The sequence below is a fragment of the Globicephala melas genome, chromosome 1 (genome assembly GCF_963455315.2).
Source record: "Globicephala melas chromosome 1, mGloMel1.2, whole genome shotgun sequence".
In the NCBI taxonomy this organism is placed as follows: Eukaryota; Metazoa; Chordata; class Mammalia; order Artiodactyla; family Delphinidae; genus Globicephala; species Globicephala melas.
The window spans coordinates 187160873-187185648 of record NC_083314.1 but is presented as its reverse complement, the minus strand read 5'-3'; the positions used below and the strand labels follow the sequence as shown (position 1 = coordinate 187185648).

The following is a 24776-nucleotide window of genomic DNA, read 5'->3' as shown; positions in this document are numbered from 1 at the left end:
AAAACATTGATTTGTACATTGTTTCATACACAAATAACTGACTGACTATCCAAGCACAGGACGGGCACCTCGCTTGAGAGCAGAGGCTCCTGACGGTCAGGGTGGGGCACAGGGTAGTGTCGCGCTGTTGCTGTTGTATAAACTTCCCTCCAACTTCACAAGGAGACCCAGGGTGAGATTAAAAACTGAACTGAGAAGGTAGAGAGAGCGGGTTGGGGAGCAAAGGTGCCTAACTGGTGTTCACTGTTCGTCCACGGCGCGTGCTCTGTTCCTTGACTTCTCAGCATCACCCTTCTATGCCGTGTGTGCACACAACGATCATGTGACACGAGACGAAAAGTAAAAAAACTAGGGACTAAATTTACATCATTAACAATTCCAGAGAGGCTGCACTAGACCCTCTTTCTCTGTTTAACTACTGAACAGAAAGGAATATATTTTAAGAAGGAAATATGAATGTCTGCAAAATCCTGTTACAAACACAATCTGAAACTTAGAATCAATTACAAGATGAAGTCCTCAACTTGTTCGCCATGAACAACACAAAACAGGATCACTGATCTAGAATTCAAAGAAACTAGTAGAAAAGTGTGTCTGCCTTACAATTACACTCAAGTTTACCTTCTGGTTAACATTTTTATTATAGTATTTCCTTTTAAATTCATTCAAGACAAAAAAAAAAAAAAAAAAGAAAAACAAACCAAAAAAAGAAAAACAAAGACAATGGTCCCGGAAGGAATGCACGATTTGTTTTAGTTTACAGCACAGAGATTCTTCTCTTAATGGGAATTGTGCTCTTGGTTTCAGCAATAAGTGAAGGGAAAAGGTCTTGCCCTTTTGAAGTTCTGAGGGGTGCAGGGCATCCGCGTTAGTAGGGGTGGATTGGAAATGCTATCACTGTAACGCTCCAAGGTTGGAATGGTCTTCCAGTCACAGCGGCGTCCACCTGCTGCTTTAAACAGAGTTTAGAGAAACATGAAGAGAAACGGACACCCTGGTGCAGGTGCACAGTCAGTATGATGGGTGCACCCGCTCGCGGCTGAGGGCACAGGAAGTGCTCCAAGCTGACACCAATGCTCACGTGCCCACAAGTCCAGATCAACTACATCCAAATTAATCTTAGAAACCCCGACCCACAATGTCATACGTAGAGCTACAAGCAGGGAGGGCACGGGGCTGCTCCTTACCTGTTGGTGTTAGTTCCAGATCTTGAGGAAGCTGTCCCAGGACCCTGTTGCCACGGCCATCCCGTCGTCAGTCACCCCCAGGCAGCTGACGCGGTTGTCATGCCCGGCCAAGACCCCTGGGAGCAGATGACAGCACGGTCACCCCTGGATCCAGCCACTCCCTGAAGCAGACCCAGAAGCCCCCAAGGTTCAGTCCCTGCCAGGCCTCAGTGGTGAGGAAAGGGCACCAGGAAGGAGAGGAAGCCTGGTCAAGTGGAAACTGAACTGAAGCTCATGCCCACACTTGTCCAAGGCGAGGAAGGGTCAGCGTGCTCCTCTCCCATGGTGGACGTGCCCACGGCCGCGGGAGGGATTCACACAGAAGGAAAACACACTGGAGAATCTGGCAACGTGTCTGTTATCAAGACACGTGGATAACAGCATGACAACAAGGAACACACACAACTGAAAGGCACTAACACACGCACTGAACAACCTAGGGCCTCTTGCACCGACTCCTGAGCACTCCCGACAGTAAAATGCTTAAATAAAAAATGGAACAGGGGGCTTCCCTGGTGGCGCAGTGGTTAAGAATCTGCCTGCCAATGCAGGGGACACGGGTTCGAGCCCTGGTCCGGGAAGATCCCACATGCCGCAGACCAACTAAGTCCGTGCACCGCACCCCCCGTCTTCAACACTGCAAGTTCTCGTCTTTTGCACAACCTGCGTTTTAATGCACTTGGGAAGGACACACCTCTCGCCTGCCTTTCACGTGTGAGCTCCAGTCTGTGCTTCCAACAGGCCCGATGGGAGGGGGGCCGTGAAGACCACGCGGCTGGCCCGTTCCTGCCCACCGTGTGCGGCCGAGAGCCCGCCGCCACTGGCCTGCCTCCCGTCCCCCTGCCGGGCCCACACATCGCAGCTCGCGTCTCAGCCGGCCAGGCGCAGCCGCTGCCTACCTGCCCTGTCGGCCTTGAGGGCGTCCCAGACGTTGCAGTTGAAGTCATCGTACCCCGCGAGGAGGAGGCGCCCGCTCCTGGAGAAGGACACGGAGGTGATCCCGCAGATGATGTTGTCGTGGGAGTAAGTCACGAGCTCCTGATCCGCACGGAGGTCGAACAGCCTGCAGGTAGCGTCGTCCGAGCCAGTGGCAAACGCATTGCCGTTTGGAAAGAACTGGAGAGAGAAAGCGAACCAAGATGATTTGCAAATGCACAGAAAGAACTACTGTGAACGTGAACTGCCGACAGCAGAGCGACTGCGGGCCCCGCACGGGGGTGGCGCAACGTGCTCGTCCTCCCCAGAGCCGGCTTCCCTCCCCATTCGGCCTCCCAAGGGAGCAGCGGGAGAGTGGCCACCACTGACGGGCTGGGCTCCCTGCAGGCTGCTGGCAGCCAGGCTGAACCCGAGGAGGACGGCTCCTCGCGAGACCGGGCCCGCCCGTCACGGTGCCGGGGACAAGGGCAGGCTCCCCCAACCGCCGCGCCCCGCGCGCCCCCGCAGAGCTGGGCCAAGGGGCTCAGCCGCGGCGCTGCCCGTCCCCTGATGGGGGAAGCCGCGTGATACAGTCACTGGTCACCCCAAGGCCGGGAGATACGCCAGGCCTCAGCAAGGACAGATCAAGTCACAGCTAAGTCTCCCACAGGGAGTTTTTTTCAATTTGACTGTATCTGCATAGAAAAGAGAGACCATCTAATTCTGAAAACATCTTCAAATTTGACGATGCGGCCCGTGGCTCCAGAGAAGGACTCTAACTTGCTAACGGCCGGCGAAGGGCCCCCGACCCGCACCTCGGACCCCAACTCACACAGATGGCGTTGATGTCGGACTCGTGGCCGGTGAAGGTCTGCCGGCACATCCCTTCTCGCACGTCCCAGAGTTTGGCTGAAGCATCGCAAGCACCAGAGACAAACAGTCTGGTGTCCGGGGCGAGCGAAAGGCTCATGACGTCGCCGGTGTGTCCAGTGAACGTGGTCGTCTGCTGGCCGGTCTCAATGTCCCACAGGGCACTGGAGCAGAGCAATGACAGCGGTCACCCCACTTGCGCAGGAGACTAGTCCTGTGACAAACGGTCCTTCAAACCCCCCAGGACGGCAGTAAACGTCTGCACTTAAGGCAACTCTAAAACCTGTAATCCGACTTTGTTTAGAAGGGTTTGTTACAAAGCAAACGAATAAACGCAATGAACAAACACAGTACAGATGAGCACACGCCCACGGGCTTTACGGTAACTGTGATTTCCACGTCAACTCAAACACCAACAAAAGAGGGAGCCCGAGTCCCTGTCAAGGAGGGATGCATGCGGCCCCCCGCGTGGGCTCAGCGAGGGGCAGCAGGAAGCTCCCGGCTGCCATCCCAGGCTGGACAGAAAACGCGCTCCCTGCTGCTGCCAGCTCCATGCCTTCCAGGGTCCCACGGGCTGGGACGAGGAGATGACGGCCCTTAACTGGGGTCACTCAGCGGTGGCAGAGCTAAGCTCGGGCCCACAGCCGTCTGCTTGGGTGGCTACACGGAGGGCAGTCAAAGGTGAGACACAGCAGCGCCGCGAGGACAGCGGGTGCTGTTTCTGTGCTTCACCCACAGAAGCAACGCCACCGGAAGCCTCGCAGAAAACCCGGCTCAGCCCAACCACCCAAATCCAAGCGTGCAGGGCCCCTTGCTAGGGCCTGAGGGATGACAGAAGGAAGCAAGACATTCCCAGGGTCTGAAGAACATCCCTCATGAATGAAAAAGCTTTCAAAAGTACCTTCTAATACAGAAATTCTTCCCCAACTGACAGTCCAGACAGACCATAAATCTTCGGTGAACCTCTGGACATACATAAAGGACACCTCAGGAAACAGGACCCAGCCGGGGCACCCCTGCCCACTGCGCGGCCCGCTGGCTCCTGACTACCACATGCCTCCAAGGACCAGAATAACCCACGAGGAGAGTGTAAGCCTAAAATGATTCAACTACCTAAAGATTTAAAAGGATATGCTTTGGTGCTTCGAGTGAAAACATTACAGAGGTTTACGTGGTCTATCCAAAAGTAAGGTGAAACTCTAAAAATTAATTAGTTTGATATAGTTCACGTGAAATTGTGACAAGTGACAAGTTTTTTAAAGCTGTGCTCGGAGTCCACAGTGAGGCGGTGCTCACCTTAGCGAGGGACTAAAGCACACCCACTCCCCCAAGTGCCATTAAAGACGGCCTGCAAAGGTAAAATCTGCAGGGGGGGAAGAAAAGCGGGCATTTCATGCAAAACTGTAGTTTCAAAATCAGTTCTTTGCTGTTCAAAATCCAACTCTGAGCTTTCAGATCTGCACAGCGCACCACGAACCCACCCACCACTCACTGCCACGTGTGTCTGAAGCCGCCTGGCCATTTCCAGTTAAAATGGCCTAACCGAGAACTCCCCTGCGTCTCGAGCTACGGGCCAAAGCAAGCAGCATGAGGACAGGTCTGGCGCGCAAGTACTCACCAGGTGGTGTCTCCAGAGCTGGTAACAATCTGATTGTCATCCAGAAAACGGCAGCAGGACAGGTAACCTGGAAAACAGAGCCACACGATGGCCCCAGAGTTCGAGCCCCCGACTCTATGATCTTATAAATGGAAGAACACGTTGGCAGAACAACTATGGCGGGAAGGTCCACAGCAAGGGAGACAAATACCTCGTCCACCACCCCCGGCCCCTGCCGTGTGTGCTGCGAAGAGGAAGAGAGCAGCACGGACAGCACGCACTGCCGGGCAAGAGTCAGAGCCCCAGGCCCACAGGACTGGACTCCGGTGAGCACGGCGCCCCAAGAGGCTCGGGAGGCGAGTGCACCTGTCCGCCCCTGCCCTTTTGGACACGTCGGGAGGAGCAGGGACGGAGGGTCTGCAGGGGCCAGAGCCAGAGAGGAGGATGGGCGTGGGGGTGGGTTTGTTTTCTACGGGACAAGCGCTGCTTCTGTCTTAGTGTAGGTGACCCTGAGAACTGCACGTGCAAGGTAAGCACACCTGCCCCCAGAGGGCCCAGGGGATGGTGGCAGAGCAGCCCCTGCCCCCAGCAGGCCGGGCTCTTGCCAGGGAGAAGCATGCCTGCCAGGTCTTCCCAGGCCACACCAGAGCCACGTGTGACGCTGTGTGAATCAGTAAGATCAAAGACAAAATACAGAGAGGAGGCCCACTGAAGGCTGCTGATGTGGAAAGTGTAAGAATATTGGGAAAATAAAGCACTTATGTAACATATTACTGTACTGTCTCCCATAGAAAAAACAGAGAGAGAACAATTTCAAAACAGCAACGACGTGCCTAGACAAGGACCTGTGGTCAAGTGCTCGCTGGAGGCCACGTCACGTCCACAGGACACCAGGGACCACACGGGCTCTCTTCCCGCTGAGTCTCAGCCTAAGTTCCGCTCCGAGAACAGCACTTACTTCCTGGCACACTCTCACCCTCGCTCAAGCCAGCCTTCTGGGAACCAGCCCTGGGACCCTCACACCCGCCATCACAGCACTAGCCTGTCTGACTTGGGATCCCAGCAGACAGGGAGGAGCGTCGTGGAGACGGCAGCACCGCCTGGTCTCACACAGGGCCATACAGGGGCACTCCTAGGTCAACAGCACAAAGAAACACGACCTCAAAGATGACCTCTGTCCCACCTTGTGCAGGCGGTGGTCCAGCCCAAGGGAGTCCACGAGCTTCCCGCCCCAAGGACCAGAGGCTGCCGGCTACAGCCTCGGCTCTCGAGCACTAGCAACCTGCTCTGGCCTCTTCAGGGCCTCGGATGGTCAGCACACGTCAGCTGGCTGACCCTCAGGGGCCAGGCAGGCTGTGGGAAATGACCAAATCTACAAAACCACACATGGTCCCTGGGGACCACAAATGCTGTGAAGACTCCAAGACACATGCAGATGAAGAGGAGGGGCGGGGCAGCACACACGGAGCCCGGCCTGGTCCTGGGGCGAGGGCGTCTCAGGGACCTGAGAGACTGCGTGTGGAGAGCACTGGGGTGGCTTTGGTGTTCGTTTTCTAACTTCCTGTAGTTTGAGCTTTCAAAATATACACAGCTGACCCTGAACAACATGGGGGCCGGGGGTGCCAGCCTCCTCGAGGCTGGAAATCTGCAGAGAACTTGGAGTCGGCCCTCGTGACAGCGCTTCCTCAGTCTCCTTGGGGACGCTGCCCACCCGGGCTCCTGTGTGCTGTATTTGGAGAAAAACCTCAGGCGTAAGTGCACCAGTACAGTTCAAACCTGTGTTGTTCAAGGGTCAACCCTATCCAAATACTACTTTTCATTAGACAAAGTCAGAGCTGCTGGCTCATAACTCACTTTTTTGGTCTCTGTATTTTGTACATCGAGGGAAAAAAACAATAACCAGGTGGATATTATATTTTTTACAAAAATCTTTTTTTCCTCCCAGAAAGAAAAGGTGGAAACCAGCTTTTCTTTTTATATTTATTTATGTGGCTGTGCCGAGTCTTAGTTGCGGCACGCAGGATCTAGTTCCCTGACCAGGGGTCAAACCCAGGCCCCCTGCACTGGCAGCACGGAGTCTTAACCACTGGACCACCAGGGAAGTCCCGGAACCAGCTTTTAAATTAGGTTAACAAACAAGTACTGAGCATCAAGACTCAACAGCCCTGAGACGGGAGCTCACCAACCATGAACACCAGACCGTCCAGCCGGCGGGCTCGGCAGCTGACCCCACAAGCCCAGCGTCCCAGGAGGCCAGTGACGCCCCGTGTGCACGGGGACCATCAAGGGGCACCCGGGCTCCGGGGAAGCCTGTGGGGCCGTTCTGGCTGGGAGGTGGGCAGTGGCTTCAGAGTAGGCCCGATTCTCAGCGCAGCTGCTAACCTGCAGTGCATGTTCCCGTGAGCTGGCTCACGAGCCCCAGGCTTCCCAGAGGAACTGGGATCATTCTGGAGAATTATCGGGAGGAACGGAGCTGTCTGCACATTTCAGTTCTCAACGAACGGTGGCAGTTACTGTCTTTGCTTATATAAGAGCGAGCAAATTCCCTGAAGGGGCCGTGTCAGTGTGTGAGTGTCCTCAGCAGAAGGGTGGCTGGCCCAGTGGCGCTGCTGCCTTACGAAGGCCTCCAGAGGGGCAGGGAAAACAGACCCTGACAAAAGTGGGCACCAAGTGTGGAGGTGCCAGGCCTCACGGAGACAAGTGGCTGCGGGACACAGGTGCGCTGGGGACAGCCTGGCGCGGGGAGGAGGCTTGAAGTGAGGCAGGGCAGGCGCTCAGGTCAAGGACCCGTGGGAGGGAAGGGGGACGGTCTCATGACAGGGTGTCGCTGATGGGAACCTGGGCCGGAGAGGCAGACAAGCTTACCTCCTCATCCAGAAGGCAGCTGAGCCAGACGGCAAAACCAAAGACCAACGTGCACAGACACGTGAGCCGCCGCGAGTGCTGCCCCGAACCAAACAGCGCGGCCAAGGGAACTCATCCCAAGAACACGGTTACGGCCTGAGAAGTCACTCCTCTGCAAGAACAGTATTTACAGCCACAACACGCGCACTAGTGACAAGCCGGGAACTGCTGCAATGACCGACGACAGGGACAAATCGGCGCACCTTACAACGGAACCCTCTCCACCTCTGCAGGACAACGCTGCAGTTCTGGATGGGATTAGAAGTTAAAAACACAGAAGAAGAAATGTTACTTTCCCAACTTTCTACGGTGAATCACGCTGGCAGTCTTAGCCCAGCCAGCACCTGGGGGAGGCGGGGGCACCTGGCTGGGTGGGGAGGGAAAGCCGCCGATCAGCTCGGAGGTGCACAGGGGAGCGGAGACCGGGAGCAGAGGGTGCGTTCTCTGAGCAGCTCCGTGAAAACGAAAGAGAGACAACGAAGTAACATGAAGGCCTGCGAGTGAGGAAACGCCACCCCAAAGAGACAAACCCAGAAACTGCTGATGCCGAAGGACAAGCACCCAGCAGCAGGCCGGGTGCATCCGTCCACCCGGAGGTTCACGTATCCTCTCAGGCTGAATGCAGGCACAGCCAGGACCCGTGGCCAGCCTGGGAGAGGGGGCTCTTGCTGCTGGGGGGCTGAGCCGGCTGGAGGGAAGCCCAGAGGGTAGCTGAGCCGGCGGCGCAGTCCGTGAGGTCAGGAAGTGAGCAGTGAGTGGGATCTGAGTTTCCCAGACTGTGACCACAGAAAGCCTAAAACTGCCGTCACGTTAACTAACTGCCAAAGAACAGGGCGCCGCAGAGCAGCACAGTGTGGCCCGAAGCAGAACTGTGGGACACGTCTTTCCTCCCAGAGCGGGGCCTGCTGGCGCCTGTCAGGAAAGAAGCAACTAACAGGCCAGGGGGCCCGTCCACTGTGCTTTCACGTGCATTCAAGCCCCGGGTAGCATGGACAAATCAGCCCTGAAAACGAAATTTTAGCCACCGCAAGGGCTTCTGGCAAGAGTACAAGGCAGTCATGTCACCCCCAGGAAACCTCTGGCTAAATTCTTGACCATGGTGACCTCAGAAAGGGTAAATGTGTCTGCACTGCGATGGGAGCTTTAGGAAAGGAGAATGAGCTTTTAGGGTATTACTAATTTCTCAAATATACAATCTAATGCCTTTGTATTATTATTTTCACCAAGAGAGCACTCAGCAAGTTTTATTCTATACGTAATATATTCATAGCAACAGCAATAATGATAAATGTTCCGTCTCAATCGTTGTGAATTCATTCCATTAACCATTTCCAGAGGGCATCCTTTACTCCTTAAGATAGAAACTTAAAAGGCAAAACACCAGAAGATAGAACGCCATCTGATGTTTGCTCTCTCAAGTATTGCTAGCGTTTCCAAAGCCTGGGTGGCCAACTCTAGAGAAGGAAGCTTCTGTTTGTTCCATATGGGCCCTTGTATTTTCTGGAAACAACAGCAACACAAAACTGACCACCAAGAGCCTCTCTCCTGAAACTGAGCGCAGAGGCTCGACTCCCGCCCTCACTCCATCAGACACCATCTGAGGGCTCAGGGAGACCGCTGAGAAGAGCACCAAGGTGGGTTTTCTGCGCAACTGAGTTTCTAAGACTCTACGACAAAATGTCCCAACCACAGCTTAACAGAGAGCTCTCAACTTAAGGCTCAGGCCAGAGAGAGATGCCTGAGTGATGAGCACTAACGTCATCAGACGGAGGCTTAGAAGGACTGAGACAAGATGCAGACCGCACATCCTCAGATCTTGAACCCACTAACCATTCACACCTTTACCCCCTGACTAAAGTGAGGCTATTTGAATTTACCAAGTTTTAACCTTTATTGATTTGAAGCTGAATTATGTATCATGTCTGAAGAAAGTCACAAATACTCTTAAGAGGCCAGATGTTTAAAAAAACACCACCACTCAACTCCCAAAGAAGTAAAATTTCATGATACATGAAGGAAACAAAATTTCGAAAACATTCTAATACTAGATTTATTTTTTTGTTTCAGCAAATAAAGTGTTAAAAAGGTTTAATTAAAAATGGAAGTCCATACACTGAATCTGATAATAAGGGATCGATAAACAGTAAGAATGTGTTTTTCAATGTGCTGTGAGTTCATCAACGCTATAAGCAAAGTGGTTTAGGAAGGGTGCTCACTGGACAGAACTCCCAGTTTACAAGGATGGGGCAGGCAGCCTAGGCTGGGTTCCGAGAAGGGGAGTTCCCACCCCCAGGAGCAACCTTCCCACAGAAACCACCACGAGCTCTGGACAAATATAAAAACAAAAACCTGAAAGCACTGGAAGCAGAAGCAGACAAACCGGAGGGGAGCCTGCACTTGGGAGAAGAGAAAGGCACTGGGTGAGCTTGTTTTTCAACAAGCTTGCTTGTCCTGTGCCTGAGGGCAGGCCCCCTCTTGCAGCCACATCTCAGATGCAGATCTATGGCCCAACCTTCTTGAACAGCCAGTAAATAGGGTTCTGGTCAACCACAACTGGAAAGTGCAAGAAGGAAACCTGGAAAGGAGAAAGCCGCAGAAGGCCCTAAAAATCACACACCTACTGCCCCAACATCTGTCCAAACCACACAGGCAGGACAGCTGCTCCCACATGGCTGTGTGGCTGCTCCCAACGGAACGAAATGGCAGGGCTTCAGGGGAACAGAGTCTGCACAAAGCCCAGGACACAAGTCAAAATCACTAGATGTACCAAGAAGCAGGAAAATGTCGCCCATATTCAAGAGGAAAGAGCCACCAAGACCAAACCTCAAGGGATTAGTTGCTGGAACTGGCAGGTAAGAATTTTAAAGCCAGCTCTTGGAACTCTGCCCAAGAGTCCTAAATACGCTCGTCACAAATAAACAGGAAACGTCAGCAGGAAAATAAGAACGGTTGTTTTAAAAAGCAAACGAATTCTACAACTGAAAAACAGAACGTCTGGCACATACGGCTTGCTGGGCAGTCTTAACAACACACTGGAGGTGACAGAAGTCACGTGTACTGGAGGGCAGCTCTGGGGAAGCGGGAGACGGAATAAACAAGAACAGAACCATAGGGACCTAAGAGACGATGCGAACATGCACCCACTGGAGTACAAAAAGACAGAGAACAAAGAACAGAAAATGGATTTCTAGTATTTCCCAAATTTAGTGAAAGACAAAACTTTACAAATTCAAGGTGCTAAAGCACAATAAACAAAGAAAGTCACTCCAAGGCACATCGCAAACTGTTAAAAAACAAAGAAAAACCTTAAGAGTGCTGGAAGAAAATAATACCAACCCAGAATTAAATATATCCAGCAAAAACTTCTTCAAGAATGAAGGATAATCGACATTTTCAGATAAATGAAAACAGACAGAATCACTGCTAGGAGACCTGCACTCACAGTAAGAAACGGTAAAGCAAGTTCATCAGGCTGAAGGGAACCCGAAAAAAGCTCACGTGTTCAGGACGTGATGGTAAAGATTTGAGTGAATTGGCGATTCAAACTTCTTCAAGTGGCTACGAACACTTAGAGGAAACAAACGGAACAATATACTGTGGGGCTTATAACACGTGGAGACGCAACGCCCACAAGAACTTCATAAAGAACGAGGAAGGGCAGAAAACGGGCATTTATGGCCACAAGATTCCTGTATTTCATTTAAATGGATACAGTATAACTCTGAGTGCACCGTGAAAAATTATGAATGTACACTGCAATCCCTACATAACCCTTTTTTGGACGTAACCAGAAAAGCCAACAGATAAAACTAAAATAGAATTCTAAAACATCAAGTAACCCAAAAGAAGGCAGCAAAGGAGAGCACACCATAAAGCGAGAGAGCCAAATCCCACTGCACCCACACTGCATGAAACAGAACCCCATACTATTCGAAAGGCAGACACTTAGAGTGGATAAAAAGAAAGAACCAAGTGTGTGCTGTGTCTAAGGGACTCTGTTTATAAATACAGTTAAGTGGATGGGAAAAAATACACCATGCAAACAGTCGGACTAAGACGGCTGGAGCAGCTGCGTTAACATCAGATACAGCCGACTTGCCAACACAGAAGGTGCTGAGAAAGAGGGTCACTTCATCAGGAACGTACGACAGTCATGAACATGCCTTCTACCAACAGCTGTGAACAGTGTCAAAGTCCTGCTTTGACGAACACGCCGAGAACCTGCCCCACAGCCTGGACTCCCAGGCGCGTGCGGCATGTCATCCTCAGACCACCCGCTCCACCGGAAGCAAGTCTCCATAAATGTGAAAAACTGAACTGGTACAGAACATCTTCTCTGAACATAATGGCATTTGACTGGAAACCAATAACAAGTTATCAAAAGGGTATTAAAAATATTTCCCACTGAATGATAATACAGTTAAAGCCACGCTTAGAGGGTAATTTATATTTGAAAAAGTAGGAAGATCTACGTTTCTACTTTAAGAAGATAGAAAGTTAAAGAAGGAAGCAACCCCAAAGCAAACAAGAGCCAAAATAACACACCACCCCCAACGCACAGAGCTGGCTACGTTCAAAAGCACTGAGCCTGAAGGACTCTGTTCTGCTTCCTGTGCAACAAGAATGCCAGTCATTATGAAGGATGCTAAGAGATCAGTAAGGGTGTCTCGATATGTGGATAAGTACGTGTGTGCGCGCACAGGGAGACACGTGCACGCTCGCGCATGTCTAGATTAGGAACCCTTCTGGAAACGCACTCAGGATGGAAGGAGGTTCAGAAGGAGGAACGCCTCGAACTGCGTCCAGCTGCTGCGGAGCGACCTACGTTCCCAAGATCCTTGACAACAGCCACTACAGCGACTTACATCCAAAGGCTTCTTACTGATAAAGGAATATCAAGGCCTGTGTTTGATTTCATTTTAAGAGTATATCTGGCCATTGATGTAGCCAATCTCATTAAATAATTGTTGAGAAGGGGTGAGTGTCCATAGCATGTAACTCATGCAAGGCACACAGCGTATAAACTTTGAGGTTACTGATGAGAACATGTACCTGTATGTCCAGCCAGTTCACGGCTCACACGTACATTCCCTTCACGAGTTTTCAGATTGTAAATGGAGCAAATGTTATCCAGGCCACCGCAGGCCACATAGTTGCCAGAAGGGGCATATGCACATGTCATGACCCACGAGGAACGCAGAGGGATGGCATGAACCTAAATGACAAGACACACGTGATGCAAGCACGCTCAAGGTCAAAAACATTAACTACTGACATTTATGATCCTGCTTCTAGTCTTCAACTTTCACTGCACAGCAAAACAGTGGCCAAAATTATTCTGAAAATATTTTATATGTGTGGGCAGTCAGATAAAGTAATAATTTAATTAGAAATCCAGTGCTGCACACCAATTTAATGTAGGTTTGTTGTTTTTTTTTTGCGGTACGCGGGCCTCTCACTGTTGCGGCCTCTCCCGTTGCGGACCACAGGCTCAGCGGCCGTGGCTCACGGGCCCAGCCGCTCCACGGCACGTGGGAGCTTCCCGGACCGGGGCACGAACCCGCGTCCCCTGCATCGGCAGGCGGACTCTCAACCACTGCGCCACCAGGGAAGCCCCTATGCAGTTTTATTTATTTATTTAGGCCACACCACGTAGCTTGTGGGATCTTAGTTTTCCAACCAGGGAGCGAACCCAGGCCCTCAGCAGTGAAAGCACTGAGTCCTAACCACTGGACTACCAGGGAATTCCCAAATGTAGAGTTTTAATAAAGTCATAACTTACAGTTAGGTAGACACTTAAGTAATGGCAACATAGCCTCTGAATCACAATTATATAGTAAAAGGAAAACATTTCACTGGCTTGTCAAAATGGCTATAAAATTCACTCCAAAAATAAAGCATTTTTAGTGAAGTAATCAAACTAGAAATCACTGTAATTAACCCTGCCACACACCTCCCTGTGTTTGAGACAGATCTGTTGTAAGTACTGCATTCTGTCATACACGTGTGGCGTCCTCCAGTAAAATAAAACTGCATTCTGTCTGTTACACGCGTTTAGACCAACGGTAGTGCTTTTTCATTCACTATGATACAACCCTGGACTGAAATTTTAAAATAATTTAATTTATACTTCAAAGTATAAACTCTTTCAGATTATTTCTTGTAAAAACTAGTTGACTAAACGGAAAGCTGTATCTCTGTATTTTTGAATGAAGCGTGAGATTTCCCAGACTGAGCTAAAACTGGACTCCAGTTGCCTAGAAACTTCAGGAGGCTCCCCCAACCTGCTCTGTAAAGAGACGACACATCGCAGCAACACCACGCCGGCCCAGCAGCACCAGTGACACATGCCAGCCACGTGACTGGGCTTCCACCTGACCCATATGGCTTCACACAAAAACGAACTCACTGTGCTCCCCCACCCTCTCCCGTTATACATTTTACGTAAGTGAACCCAGAGTTTAAACACCCGCCTTTCCCGGGCCGCTTTTCCGGGAAGGGTTTGCACTACCTACCTTGTTCGTGGTGTAGCTATCCCAGATGATAAGCTTACCATCCTGTGAGGCACTAACTAGAAGCCTGGAGGAAAAAGAAAAAAGCAAACCATGAGTACCACACCAACAAGGGAAGTCACCCAAAGACAACGAACGAAAACTAAACCTTAGTGGCGACTAGCGCGCTTCAGCATTGTATTTGCTGACAAAGTGCACTTATTTATAAGCACCTCCCCCAAAAAACGTTCTAATTGTTAGACCAACTTTGAAAGCATGAAAAGAAAATACTGCCAGCGATAACAGCTCAGGTTCAATCGTGCTTGTCCTCAGGTGAAGACCTGGCCGCAGTCCCTTGGCTGGTCAGACGAGACAAGCTGGTTGCCTAGAACTGCTTCTGTTTGTTTTCTGTTCACCATAAATCAGATTTGAGACCTACAGATCTTTCTTTCATGAGTCAAAGGTGGTAGAAAATATTTAGTATATAATTTTCTGTTCCATTCTGACACGTAGAAAGCCTAAATATAAAGGACTAATAAGTTTTTAGATATTCAAAATTTATGAGACATTTCTCACCAAAGATACCCCATGAAAATTTCCCAGACTGAGCCAAAATGGGACTGCGAGGCCCTTACAAACACTGAGGAGGCACCCCCTTTCCACCTGCTTTGCAAAGAGATGACAGTCTAAAGCACAGCTGTGCCTGGCCCCACAGAAGACACTAGTTAACTACCAGGAATATTTTTCGTAACAATTTTCTTGCTCTGGTCAACTGTGCCGTTTGGGATCTGTGTCTTGAAAAGGTGCTCAGTCTGTATTTGCAGAAAGAAGACAGGAAACCGCAAAAGGAAAACATGACTAATGGGCAAAGGAATTTCAAGTGAGAGTAAATTCAGGGAACCACCAGTACTCATAAGATGTCCTAAGGAACTCTGTTGTACAGACTGTGCTGTTTTCGAGGAACGGCAAGAAGGCTCTCTCCATAATCCCACGCAGAGATACGTGTCAGCATGGTAAATAAGGAGAAGGATTTTCAGTTTTAGAGATTTTATCAAAACACGGGTCTCAACCATTTCAGCCGCAATATACTCGGCTTCCTGAACTGGTCAAAACCTGGAGGTAAAATCCCTCGAATCCCTCTGACAGCGGGTCCTTTTCGTCCAGCTCTGCGCTCTGATGCGCACCCTTCTCAGGGAGCCAGCAATGAGTCTGGCGGGGAATAAATACGTGTTCAGCACTGCGTGAAAAACTTATCCAGGAACTGAACTACATGCAGGCGCCAATCCTATTGTTCTTTGGATGCAATTTCTTAAAGTAAATCCCTGCATCAAGGTGCAGTTATAAACGTATTAGGCACTTGAAAGACCCCAGGTAATCGGAGCCAGGGTCGCTCTGCGGCTCTATTTCCGCCAGGCTCCTCTAAGCACAGGCTTTGGATGAACATCAGAGCTGACGTAAAGAAGCTCGTCCTCCGGGAGGGTCACCTCTAGAAAGGCCTCCTGGTCGGAAAGCTTACTATGTGCTGACGTGCCCCAGGGTTAGAGAGACATTAAGCAGCCCCTGATCCTCCAGAAGGTGAGAAAAGACACACCTCTTAATCCCCAGTAGGACGACCGCTTGGGACCTGGTTCCTTCTGTCTCCTAGAGCTCTCAGTTCCCCCGAGGTGCCACCCACCCAGAACACCGAGGCAAGAACCAGGAGGATGCCCAGGGCTCCAGGACACTGAAAACAGGGGTTAAGTAGATAGAGGTGCAGATCCAAAGGCCTCACTCAGGCCCTTCATTTACTCTGAGGAGGGAGGACTCTCAAGCCTCGCTGGGTTTCACTCTCAATTATAACACTTCAGCAGACTTCAAACAGGGGAGATAGGGCTTCCCTGGTGGCACAGTGGTTAAGAATCTGTCTGCCAATGCAGGGGACACGGGTTCAAGCCCTGGTCCGGGAAGATCCCACATGCCATGGAGCAACTAAGCCCGTGCACCACAACTACTGAGCCTGCGCTCTAGAGCCCGTGCTCTGCAACAAGAGAAGCCACCACAACGAGAAGCCCACGCACCACAACGAAGAGCAGCCCCCGCCGCTGCAACGAGAGAAAGCCCACGCGCAGCAACGAAGACACAGCCAAAAATAAATTAATTAATTAATTTAAAAAGGGGGCGGGGAGTTTAGCATTAATTCATGTGACTGAGACTCTCAAATGTTACAAAAAGTAGACTTTAAGTATAAAAAAATTACAACGTATTGATAAACATGTTATAAATGCATACGTAACGTGTACTGACACATGCATATACACAAACCTCACCGTGGGTATCTCCTATAGTTTTAAAAGAAAACTGCTGATCAGTGCAATAGTTTGAGAGGTTCCATGAATTATACAAACGATCAAACAACTGGCATTCCCAAATTACAGTTCTGAATCACGAAAAAAGGCTGCACAACACCCTTTGTTTATGAAGATGCCTTAAACAAAATGTACATCCAAAATAAAAATAAACTTTCTTTGGACTTGAAAGAGGCAGAATTTTACCTATTTTACCTCTCCAGAAAACACAGCTATCTACAAAAAACAAACAAAAATCTCTGAAGGGGTCTGGATAGCAAAGGTCCTCTTTGGTATCATTTTTTGTTTTCCTTGTTTATGACTGTAAAATACAGCTCTCATATAAGGGCATTATAAAAATAAATGTCCTTTGAAGAGCAACTTTAAAACAAATGCCCACGTACCCAAGACGCTGTCCAAGAAAGAGAACAAGACCCATGCAACACCCAACAGCGTCTCCTGGGTCTCCCACATCACCCCTTCTCTCAGGGGTGACCAGGACCCGGAATGCGGTGCTGCTTATTCCTGCCTTTGCGTTCGTTCCTTCGACCACAGGGCTCTCGAGGCAGAATTTGTGCTGGAACCAGAGGGCACGCAAGGCCTGGCAGCAGTGCTCAGGATGCCCGTGAGAGCTGGTGCTGCCGGCCCCCGGCCTCCCCCGAGCCCCTCTCCACATCACCACAGCTCTGGCCACACACCTGCCTTAGTTCCTTGAGCACAGCTCTCGGTCACCTCTCAGGGCACAAGTGACACATCACTAACCATCCAACGTCCTGTCTAATCAGGACACTGATGTTCCCACAGATGGGAGGAAAGACCCAAAGGTAAGATACTGTTTGGTTACCATCTACTTTTGACAATAAATTCTAAGGTGGATTGACTAGTAAGGGCATTTTTCTTTCTTTTCCCATTTTTATTCTTTCTGATTACTGCCATCATTGAAATGATCTAAGTTAGCTCTCATTTGCATTTGGAATTATATGGGATAGTCTACAGAAAAAAACTAAAAATAGACTCTTTTGTTCTGTAGCTGTTGACACTCTAAAGCAGGCAATTTCATGAACAAAGAAAAAAACAACCAAGCAAACAATTCTTCTCTGATAATTAAACATGAAAAAAATGCTCCTCTAAGAAAGGCATCTGAAATACCATGTTAGCTATTTGAAAGAACATGTTACAGTCACAAAGTCACACAGCATTTTATGTAATTACTTGGGTGGAAAAGTGGAGAAAGACTTCCCAGCAGCCTCTAAAAGAGGAACAGAAAAGAGCTGAATGGATTTCATTTCAATGCTGCTGCAGGTTAAGGGCAAGGAGAGGAGGGACCGGGAGGGCGACGGAGATGGGGAACCTAGAAAGAGGTCCGAACACGGGGCAGAATTCAAGGCAGAAAGAATGAGAGGCTAGAAGAAAGGGAGGTGGGGCAGGCAGGCCGGGGAGAGGCGGTGACAGCAGCAACGACCAGCTCAGACTCATGCAGGAACCTTGGGACACGAGTCGCTGTTCTAACCCTCTGGACACGGACACCGCAGGAAGTGGCTTCTGATCCCTGAGCCGGGGCACCGAAACCAGGAGAGGGTGTGGACAAGAGGCCACGAGGAACAGGCTGGAAAGAGGAGGAGCCATGGCACAGAGGACAGGTCACCTCCCCAAGGTGGCACGGGCGCCGAGCCACGGAGCTGGGAGGACAAAGGCGAAGGGAGGGTGGTGAGGAGGTGACCGTGTGCGCTCGGCCGAGGCAGGTGGGAACACAGATGGAGCTCGGGCACCCGGGCTGCTGTCTTGGCCTGCTCGCACATCTGACGCAAACGCCTAATTTTTGCTTTACAAGTCACAGCCAATGAGTTCAGGTTATTTTCTCCTCCGTGCACGTGTCAAGCGCTCCGTGTGCCCACGCCCCACACACCTGGAATCCGTGCCCCAGTGCATGGCGTAGATTTTGGCCAAGTGCCCCCTCAGCGTTCTCCTGGTACGCATCTGGATTCTTCCCACTGGGTCGACGTTGTTTGTGATCTTAAAAATAAAAGTTACTGCAAATTAACATCGCGTGACGCATGCTCTCCCCGCGAGGTCTCCTCTCCTTCACGCCCAGCTCGCTCACTGGCCCCGGCGCCCTGGCCACGGCTGTGCCTGCCCTGCTCCTTCCAGTCTGCCAGGCCTCGCTCCATGATTTCTCCCGTTTCCCAGGGCACCTACCTTCCCTCTCCCGGTTCTCGAAAGTCCACTACTCTACCTGTTCTCCAGGACCCGCGTCCCCTGCCCCCCTGCGCAGCAGGCCTGGGGCTGGCCCAGAGCCGCCTCCCCTCCCGTCTCTGCTGTCTCCCTAGCTGGCCGCCCGGCCCAGCTCCTCCTGCCTCCGTCAGTCCCTCATGGGTTTCCTCTGAATTAGAGCCTCGTCAGCCTACATCACAATCGAACACAGGGCCCCAGCCCTACAGGCTGTCCAGCGACCAGGCTGTACGCTGAGCTGGACCACGATGGAATCTCGTCTGTACTCTGTAGCTTAGGGCACAAAACTGTACATGCAAACCTGCTGTTCACTTCAACATACAAACCCTGATGTTAAGGATTCTGGGTTGACAAATGGAATATAAGTGTATCACAATAATGAGCTTTAAAAACACGTACAGTCCAAAGTGCATTTGAGATTCAAATGCAGGTTATTCTACGCAGTCTAATTTTTCTTTAACTTATTGTTTAACCCCAATTAAACAACATCTCCTAAAGCGCTAAGACAATGTAAAAAAATCATACTCAACAGAAGCAGGAATATAATTTTTCTTTCACATTTCTGTTCAATTCTTTGGACAAAAATATTGTTTTTCAATGAGTTGAAATGCACCATTTGAGAGTATGTCCTATCTAGCATAGCCACGCAGCTGCCTCCTAAGACACTCTCATCGCCCCCAGAGGAAACCCCGCGTTCATTAAGTGGCTGCTCACTACAGCCTCCTCCCCAACTCCGGGCAACCATGAACCTATCTTCTGTCCCTACAGGGCGACCTGTCTGCACATTTCATGTGCATGGAATCACACAACATGTGACCTTCTTTCACTGAGCGCCATGTCTCGAGATTCGTCCCTTCTATGGCTGAGTAACGTCCCACCGCGTGGACAGGCCACACTTGGTCCCTGCGCTCCTCCATCTGCGGATATCTGCTTCCTGCTCTGGCCGCTGGGAACCGAGATGACGTGAGCACGTGCGTACACGGGCTTGTTTGAGCGTCAGCTCCTCTGGGCATGCATCTAGGAGTGGAACTGCTGGGTCATGACTAATGTTTAACTTTTTGAGAATACGCCAAACTGGACTTTAGAAATCGAAGTTCTGAGGCAGATTTTGCTAGGAAGAGGAACTCTGAAATAGCTGTATCGAGACTGCAATAACCTTTACAACTCCGACCTCCGCAAGAAGGCTCGAGAGACATTATTTGTCATCTGCGACGCACCACGGCCTCGCCTAGCGTGGTAAGGGTCTGCGCAGGAGAACCCTTCGGGCAGTGCCCCACACCCTCACTGTGCACAGGAGAGAATCAGAGCGCTCCCTCTAGAGGTCCCAAGTGGAGGCGCCACAAGCACCAACCTCCAGGCCAGACCAGCGACTCTGCACAAACTGCTCTTACCTGGGAGAGAGTTGCATCTGCACACGCTTTTCTAGCATCCTAGGGAAAGACAATGATAAAGAGGGAATTAGTGCTGTTTCAGATACAGTCACTCCAAGGTGCTGGCACTGCAGTCCCGGAGAGCCTCCACCAGGGTGGGAGAGCTCAGACCCCTTCCTTCGCCGCGCTCCCACCCCAGCCCCGCACCCACGGTCCCGAGCACACTGAACAGAGAACCAGCAACACACAAGTGCGTGCCTGGCCTGCAGACCACCCCGTCTAACGCGCAGCGCCCCCGCGCCCCCAGAGCCTCCTCTCCTGCCTGCGAGGCTCCGGCACCTTCCCACAGACCTGCACGTGCGTCTCGCTCCTTCTACCGGCCCAGGAGCCGGGGGGCCCACAGAAACAACGTCTAAAAAGCACTGACTGGCCGGCCCAGAGAACTTTCCTTCTAGAGTGTGTTAACTAAGACTCTTGTTTCCAAGCCGAACAATCCCTGAAGCTAACCTCTACACAGAAGAGCGAAGGATCTGGGGTCAAAAGCACCAAATTCAGGTGAAGACTGGCTGTTGGCAGCCTGTTACCTGTTTTCTTATCTATAAAATGACCTTGTGAAGCAGGTGAGAACTACAAAGGGATGTTACTCAAGCTAATTAAAATGTTCTCATTGTTCCTAAGTGATCCAAGTTACTAGAAAAAAAATCTTGAAATCTCAAAATTAGTGTGTGTATATATATACATATATATATAGGTATATATTTTTTGGCTGTGTTGGGTCTTCGTGGCTGCACGCAGGCTACTCTTCGTTGCAGTGTGCGGGCTTCTTCTCACTGTGGTGGCTTCTCTTGTCGCGGAGCATGGGCTCTAGGCGCACGGGCTTCAGTAGTTGTGGCGCACGGGCTTCAGTAGTTGTGGCACGTGGGCTTCAGTAGTTGTGGCGCGTGGGCTTCAGTAGTTGTGGCACGTGGGCTTCAGTAGTTGTGGCACGTGGGCTTCAGTAGTTGTGGCGCGTGGGCTTCAGTAGTTGTGGCACGTGGGCTTCAGTAGTTGTGGCACGTGGGCTTCAGTAGTTGTGGCGCACAGGCTTCAGTAGTTGTGGCACGTGGGCTTCAGTAGTTGTGGCACGTGGGCTTCAGTAGTTGTGGCACGTGGGCTTCAGCAGTTGTGGCGCACGGGCTTAGTTGCTCGCGACATGTGGGATCTTCCGGAACCTGGGATCGAACCTGTGTCCCCTGCATTGGCAGGCGGATTCTTATCCACTGCACCACCAGAGAAGCCCCAGCGTATATATTTTTACAAATAGAAAGCCATACATTCTGAGGGAAGATGAGACAACAGCTTTAAGAGGATCAAACTTTGAATGTAGGGATGGGGCCTAAAACGGTTTTTTGTGTAGGAATAATTTCAAAGGAAATTATGACAATTTCTAACAGAAACGTTGCCACTGTGTCGTCATCTGACCACCTGCTCTCACTGACATACATATGAGCACTCGTGTGGGAGGGGCCGGGGACCCCTCCAGGGCAAACGGTCTCACCGCTTCACGAAGCTGGTGCTAATACTCACCAGCCCAGCACAGGGAGTATATTCAAAGAGATGGTGATTATAGAGGGATTTGATTCCAAATTCAACTCAAACTATCCTATCAGAAGCCATTCTGCTTAGTTAAATCTGCTTATTTAATTAAAACACAAAAATTATATCATCAGGTATTTCTGTGCCAGCACCTAAACTTGGGGTCAAGACCAAGAGGAGGGGAGACCCAGAGCAGCTGGTTTTCCATCAGGGACTCTATCAGTTACTTACAGAGTTCAATATTTATTTCTGAGTACCATTTTTTAAATGTGTTATTTATTTATTTATTTATTTATGGCCACGTTGGGTCTTCGTTGCTGCGCGCAGCCTTTCTCTAGTTGCGGCGAGCAGGGGCTACTCTGTTGCGGTGCGCGGGCTTCTCATTGCGGTGGCTTCTCTTGTTGCGGAGCACGGGCTCTAGGCGCACGGGCTTCAGTAGTTGTGGCACACGTGCTCAGTAGTTGCGACACACGTGCTCAGTAGTTGCGGCACAGGGCTCAGTAGTTGTGGCATGTGGGTTCAGTAGTTGTAGTGCATGGGCTTAGTTGCTCCACGGCATGTGGCATCTTCCCAGACCAGGGGTTGAACCCGTGTCCCCTGCATTGGCAGGTGGATTCTTAACCACTGCACCACCAGGGAAGCCCTGAGTACCATTCTTACTGATATTATACACAGCTTTCAATTTTAAAAAATAACAAGAATTTTGAATTTGTTTTTTGGCTGTGCCATGTGGCTTGCAGGATCTTAGTTCCCCGACCAGGGATTGAACCTGGTCCACTGCAGTGGAAGCGCCAAGTCCTAACCACTGGACTGCCAGGGAAGTCCCTAACAAGAATTTTTTAAATGGAAAAAGTAAACCATGGGACTTAAGTGGCTTCATTCTGGTTAGTGTCCAGAGATTGAAATGGGTTTCGTAATGTCCAGAGCAGACTGCAGTGACACCACAGAGAACAGAGAGAAAAACCACTTTAAACACAGGGAACTCAAATTCAGTCTTCATTTTAGCCAACAAGTGCTCAATGTAAGTGAGTACGATATCCTCAGAGCGATTCAATCTTCAACTTCCAACCCTGCAGGAAGACGTCTTCCAATGGAAACCATCTCTGTAACTGCTTAATAAAGACGGAAATCTGCAACATTTTTTAGATTAAATTCCAATTTAACGGCCTGGTGATACGTTCACAATGGCTTATTATTTAGCCAAGGCTCCTATACTGTCTGTGCTGAGAAAAGTCACTGAAGACAGCAGGTCACCCTCCTGCCCCTCACCCAGAGGAACACACACACCCACAGTCAGTCAGGCCTTATCCCGGCTGGATGTCGGTCCAGCACAGGGCAGCACGCGGCCAGGCCCATCCCACTAGGGCCGCACTGACCACCGCGGCTCTGCTGTCAATGGAGACAAGCACCCATACGCGTCACTCGGCCCGTCTTGTTCACTTGCAGGGTTGGCACAGTCACTTTGAAAAAAAATTTGCGCCTGTACATTTCGTGGAGTTCCCCTTCATCCACTGGTAGCCCATGTGTTTAAGACATGCCATATTTCAATCGGCATCCCACTGAGAGCCCGTGTTTCCTCACAAACATGATCAAAAGTAAGACGACACGGTCCCTCTGGGGTCTTTCAGCTTAAAGACCACTCTAATAAAGCAAGCGACCCCTCTCAGAATCATCTACCATCTCTTGTTTGATTTGCTGTGCCCTACATTCTTTAACAAGCATGTGTCCCTTGGATAATCAGGGGGAAAAGGGTGTTTTTTTCCTTTGTTAAAGAAAGTCTTCTGTTCCCATTTGATGTAATAGACTCAAACAGCTTTGTCGACCCTATACTGTGCAAAGAAACCAGCACAGCCTCAGAGGCAAGGCCTGTGCAGATGGGTGTGGAGATGGCTGTGCAGCTCGTCCACTCTCCTGGGGATGGTCCACGTGGAGCAGGTGCCACGGGAGATGCCACGGGTACACGCTGAGGCCATTTCATGTAAGAGACCCTGAATTGGCAAGACTCAGTACTAAAGAAGAGTGTAAAAAGTAAATGTGTTTATTAATTATATACCAAAATGGTGATCTGTTAGATATATTGGTTTAGATACAGTTGTTAAAAATTAATTCTACCAGTTTCTTTTTAGGGCTTTAAATTCCACATGTGGCTCACACGACAGCTCTGTCCCCTAAGAGGAGCGTTTTGTGTGCTTTACAGAAAATGGGTCTAAAAAACGGGAAGAAGAGATGCAACACTCACTTTCAGCCTTTATTTTTTTCCACCGAATTTGGATTTTTTTTTTTTACCTATGCCATATGAACTCTTATTTGCTACGAACAGATCTGAACCCACTATTTATGAACAACTTATAAACAACAACTTACTGTTGCTAGAAAAACAAAATTCTGATTTCTATATTCTGGAGTGTGGCTGGACGTATTAAACCAATCTGATCAGAGCAAACCATTAAAAATACTAACTCTTCCTTATTTTTATTGAGCTGTATCGTATGTTTTAAATGTTAAGATTTGAAATTCTTACAGTAAAAGGATATTTTCTGTTTCCTCTTTGATGGCAGATCTCAGATAATTCCATTATCTTTTCTCAACTTCAAGAAAAAGTCGGCTAAAATGATGCTGATCTTTCTTTCCAATTACCACTAGGCTTTCCGAACATATAATTGGTCTTTTAAAAGGAAATAATTAGACTCCATCCTTATAGTTGGACCTAGTATGCATCCCCTTTTAAAAGTTCACGGGTTCTGCAGTGCACCATTATAAACATCAGTGACAGATTGGGAGGTAATGCTTGAGAACTCTGCAACTATCCTGCTTTCTACAGGACAGCTGAATGATACTGGCTGTTTTTATCTTCAAAGAGATGCTCTATTTGAAGATAGATGTTAGTGCTCTAAGAGCCATAACCATCCCTAGGAAACCCCTTTTTTCAAAATTAAGAACAAATCACCTGCACTTAAAATACTTTTTATTACTCTTGTTAATACTCTTATTTTTAAACAAGTTTCCTGCCCTCAACTTAGCAGTCACAGTGTGGGAAGTGAATACCACGCTCTATACAGTGACCAAAAGAATGTCACAAAGCTAATTCCCAAAGTCAAGAAAAAAGGTACAAAAAGATGTCTATAAATTCTATGGAAACATATGCTGTATAGTGAAGTGAAAATATGCTAGAAAACAAAATCCTAGCAGAAACTAATAAAACATTGTAAGGCAATTATACTCCAATAATGATGTTTAAAAAAAGAAAGAAAGAAAGAAAGCAAAATCCTGAAAAT

The 24776-nt window shown here is 49.6% G+C and overlaps 1 protein-coding gene across 2 annotated transcripts in view; it reads right to left on the bottom strand.

Moving 5' to 3' along the window:
- Nucleotides 1–1187: 1187 nt before the first annotated feature.
- The window catches only part of GNB1 (G protein subunit beta 1), an 89484-nt gene continuing 65895 nt past the window's right edge, over nt 1188–24776 (bottom strand). For both annotated transcript variants that reach the window (XM_030881165.3, XM_030881173.3), the window contains 8 exons: nt 19948–19986; nt 18234–18340; nt 14028–14091; nt 12565–12727; nt 4630–4696; nt 2974–3175; nt 2126–2342; nt 1188–1303 (listed from right to left, as the gene is read on the bottom strand). In XM_030881165.3, coding sequence (XP_030737025.1) covers nt 1197–1303; nt 2126–2342; nt 2974–3175; nt 4630–4696; nt 12565–12727; nt 14028–14091; nt 18234–18340; nt 19948–19986 — 966 coding nt within the window. In that variant the 3' untranslated portion in view covers nt 1188–1196. The remainder of the gene's footprint in view (nt 1304–2125; nt 2343–2973; nt 3176–4629; nt 4697–12564; nt 12728–14027; nt 14092–18233; nt 18341–19947; nt 19987–24776) is intronic.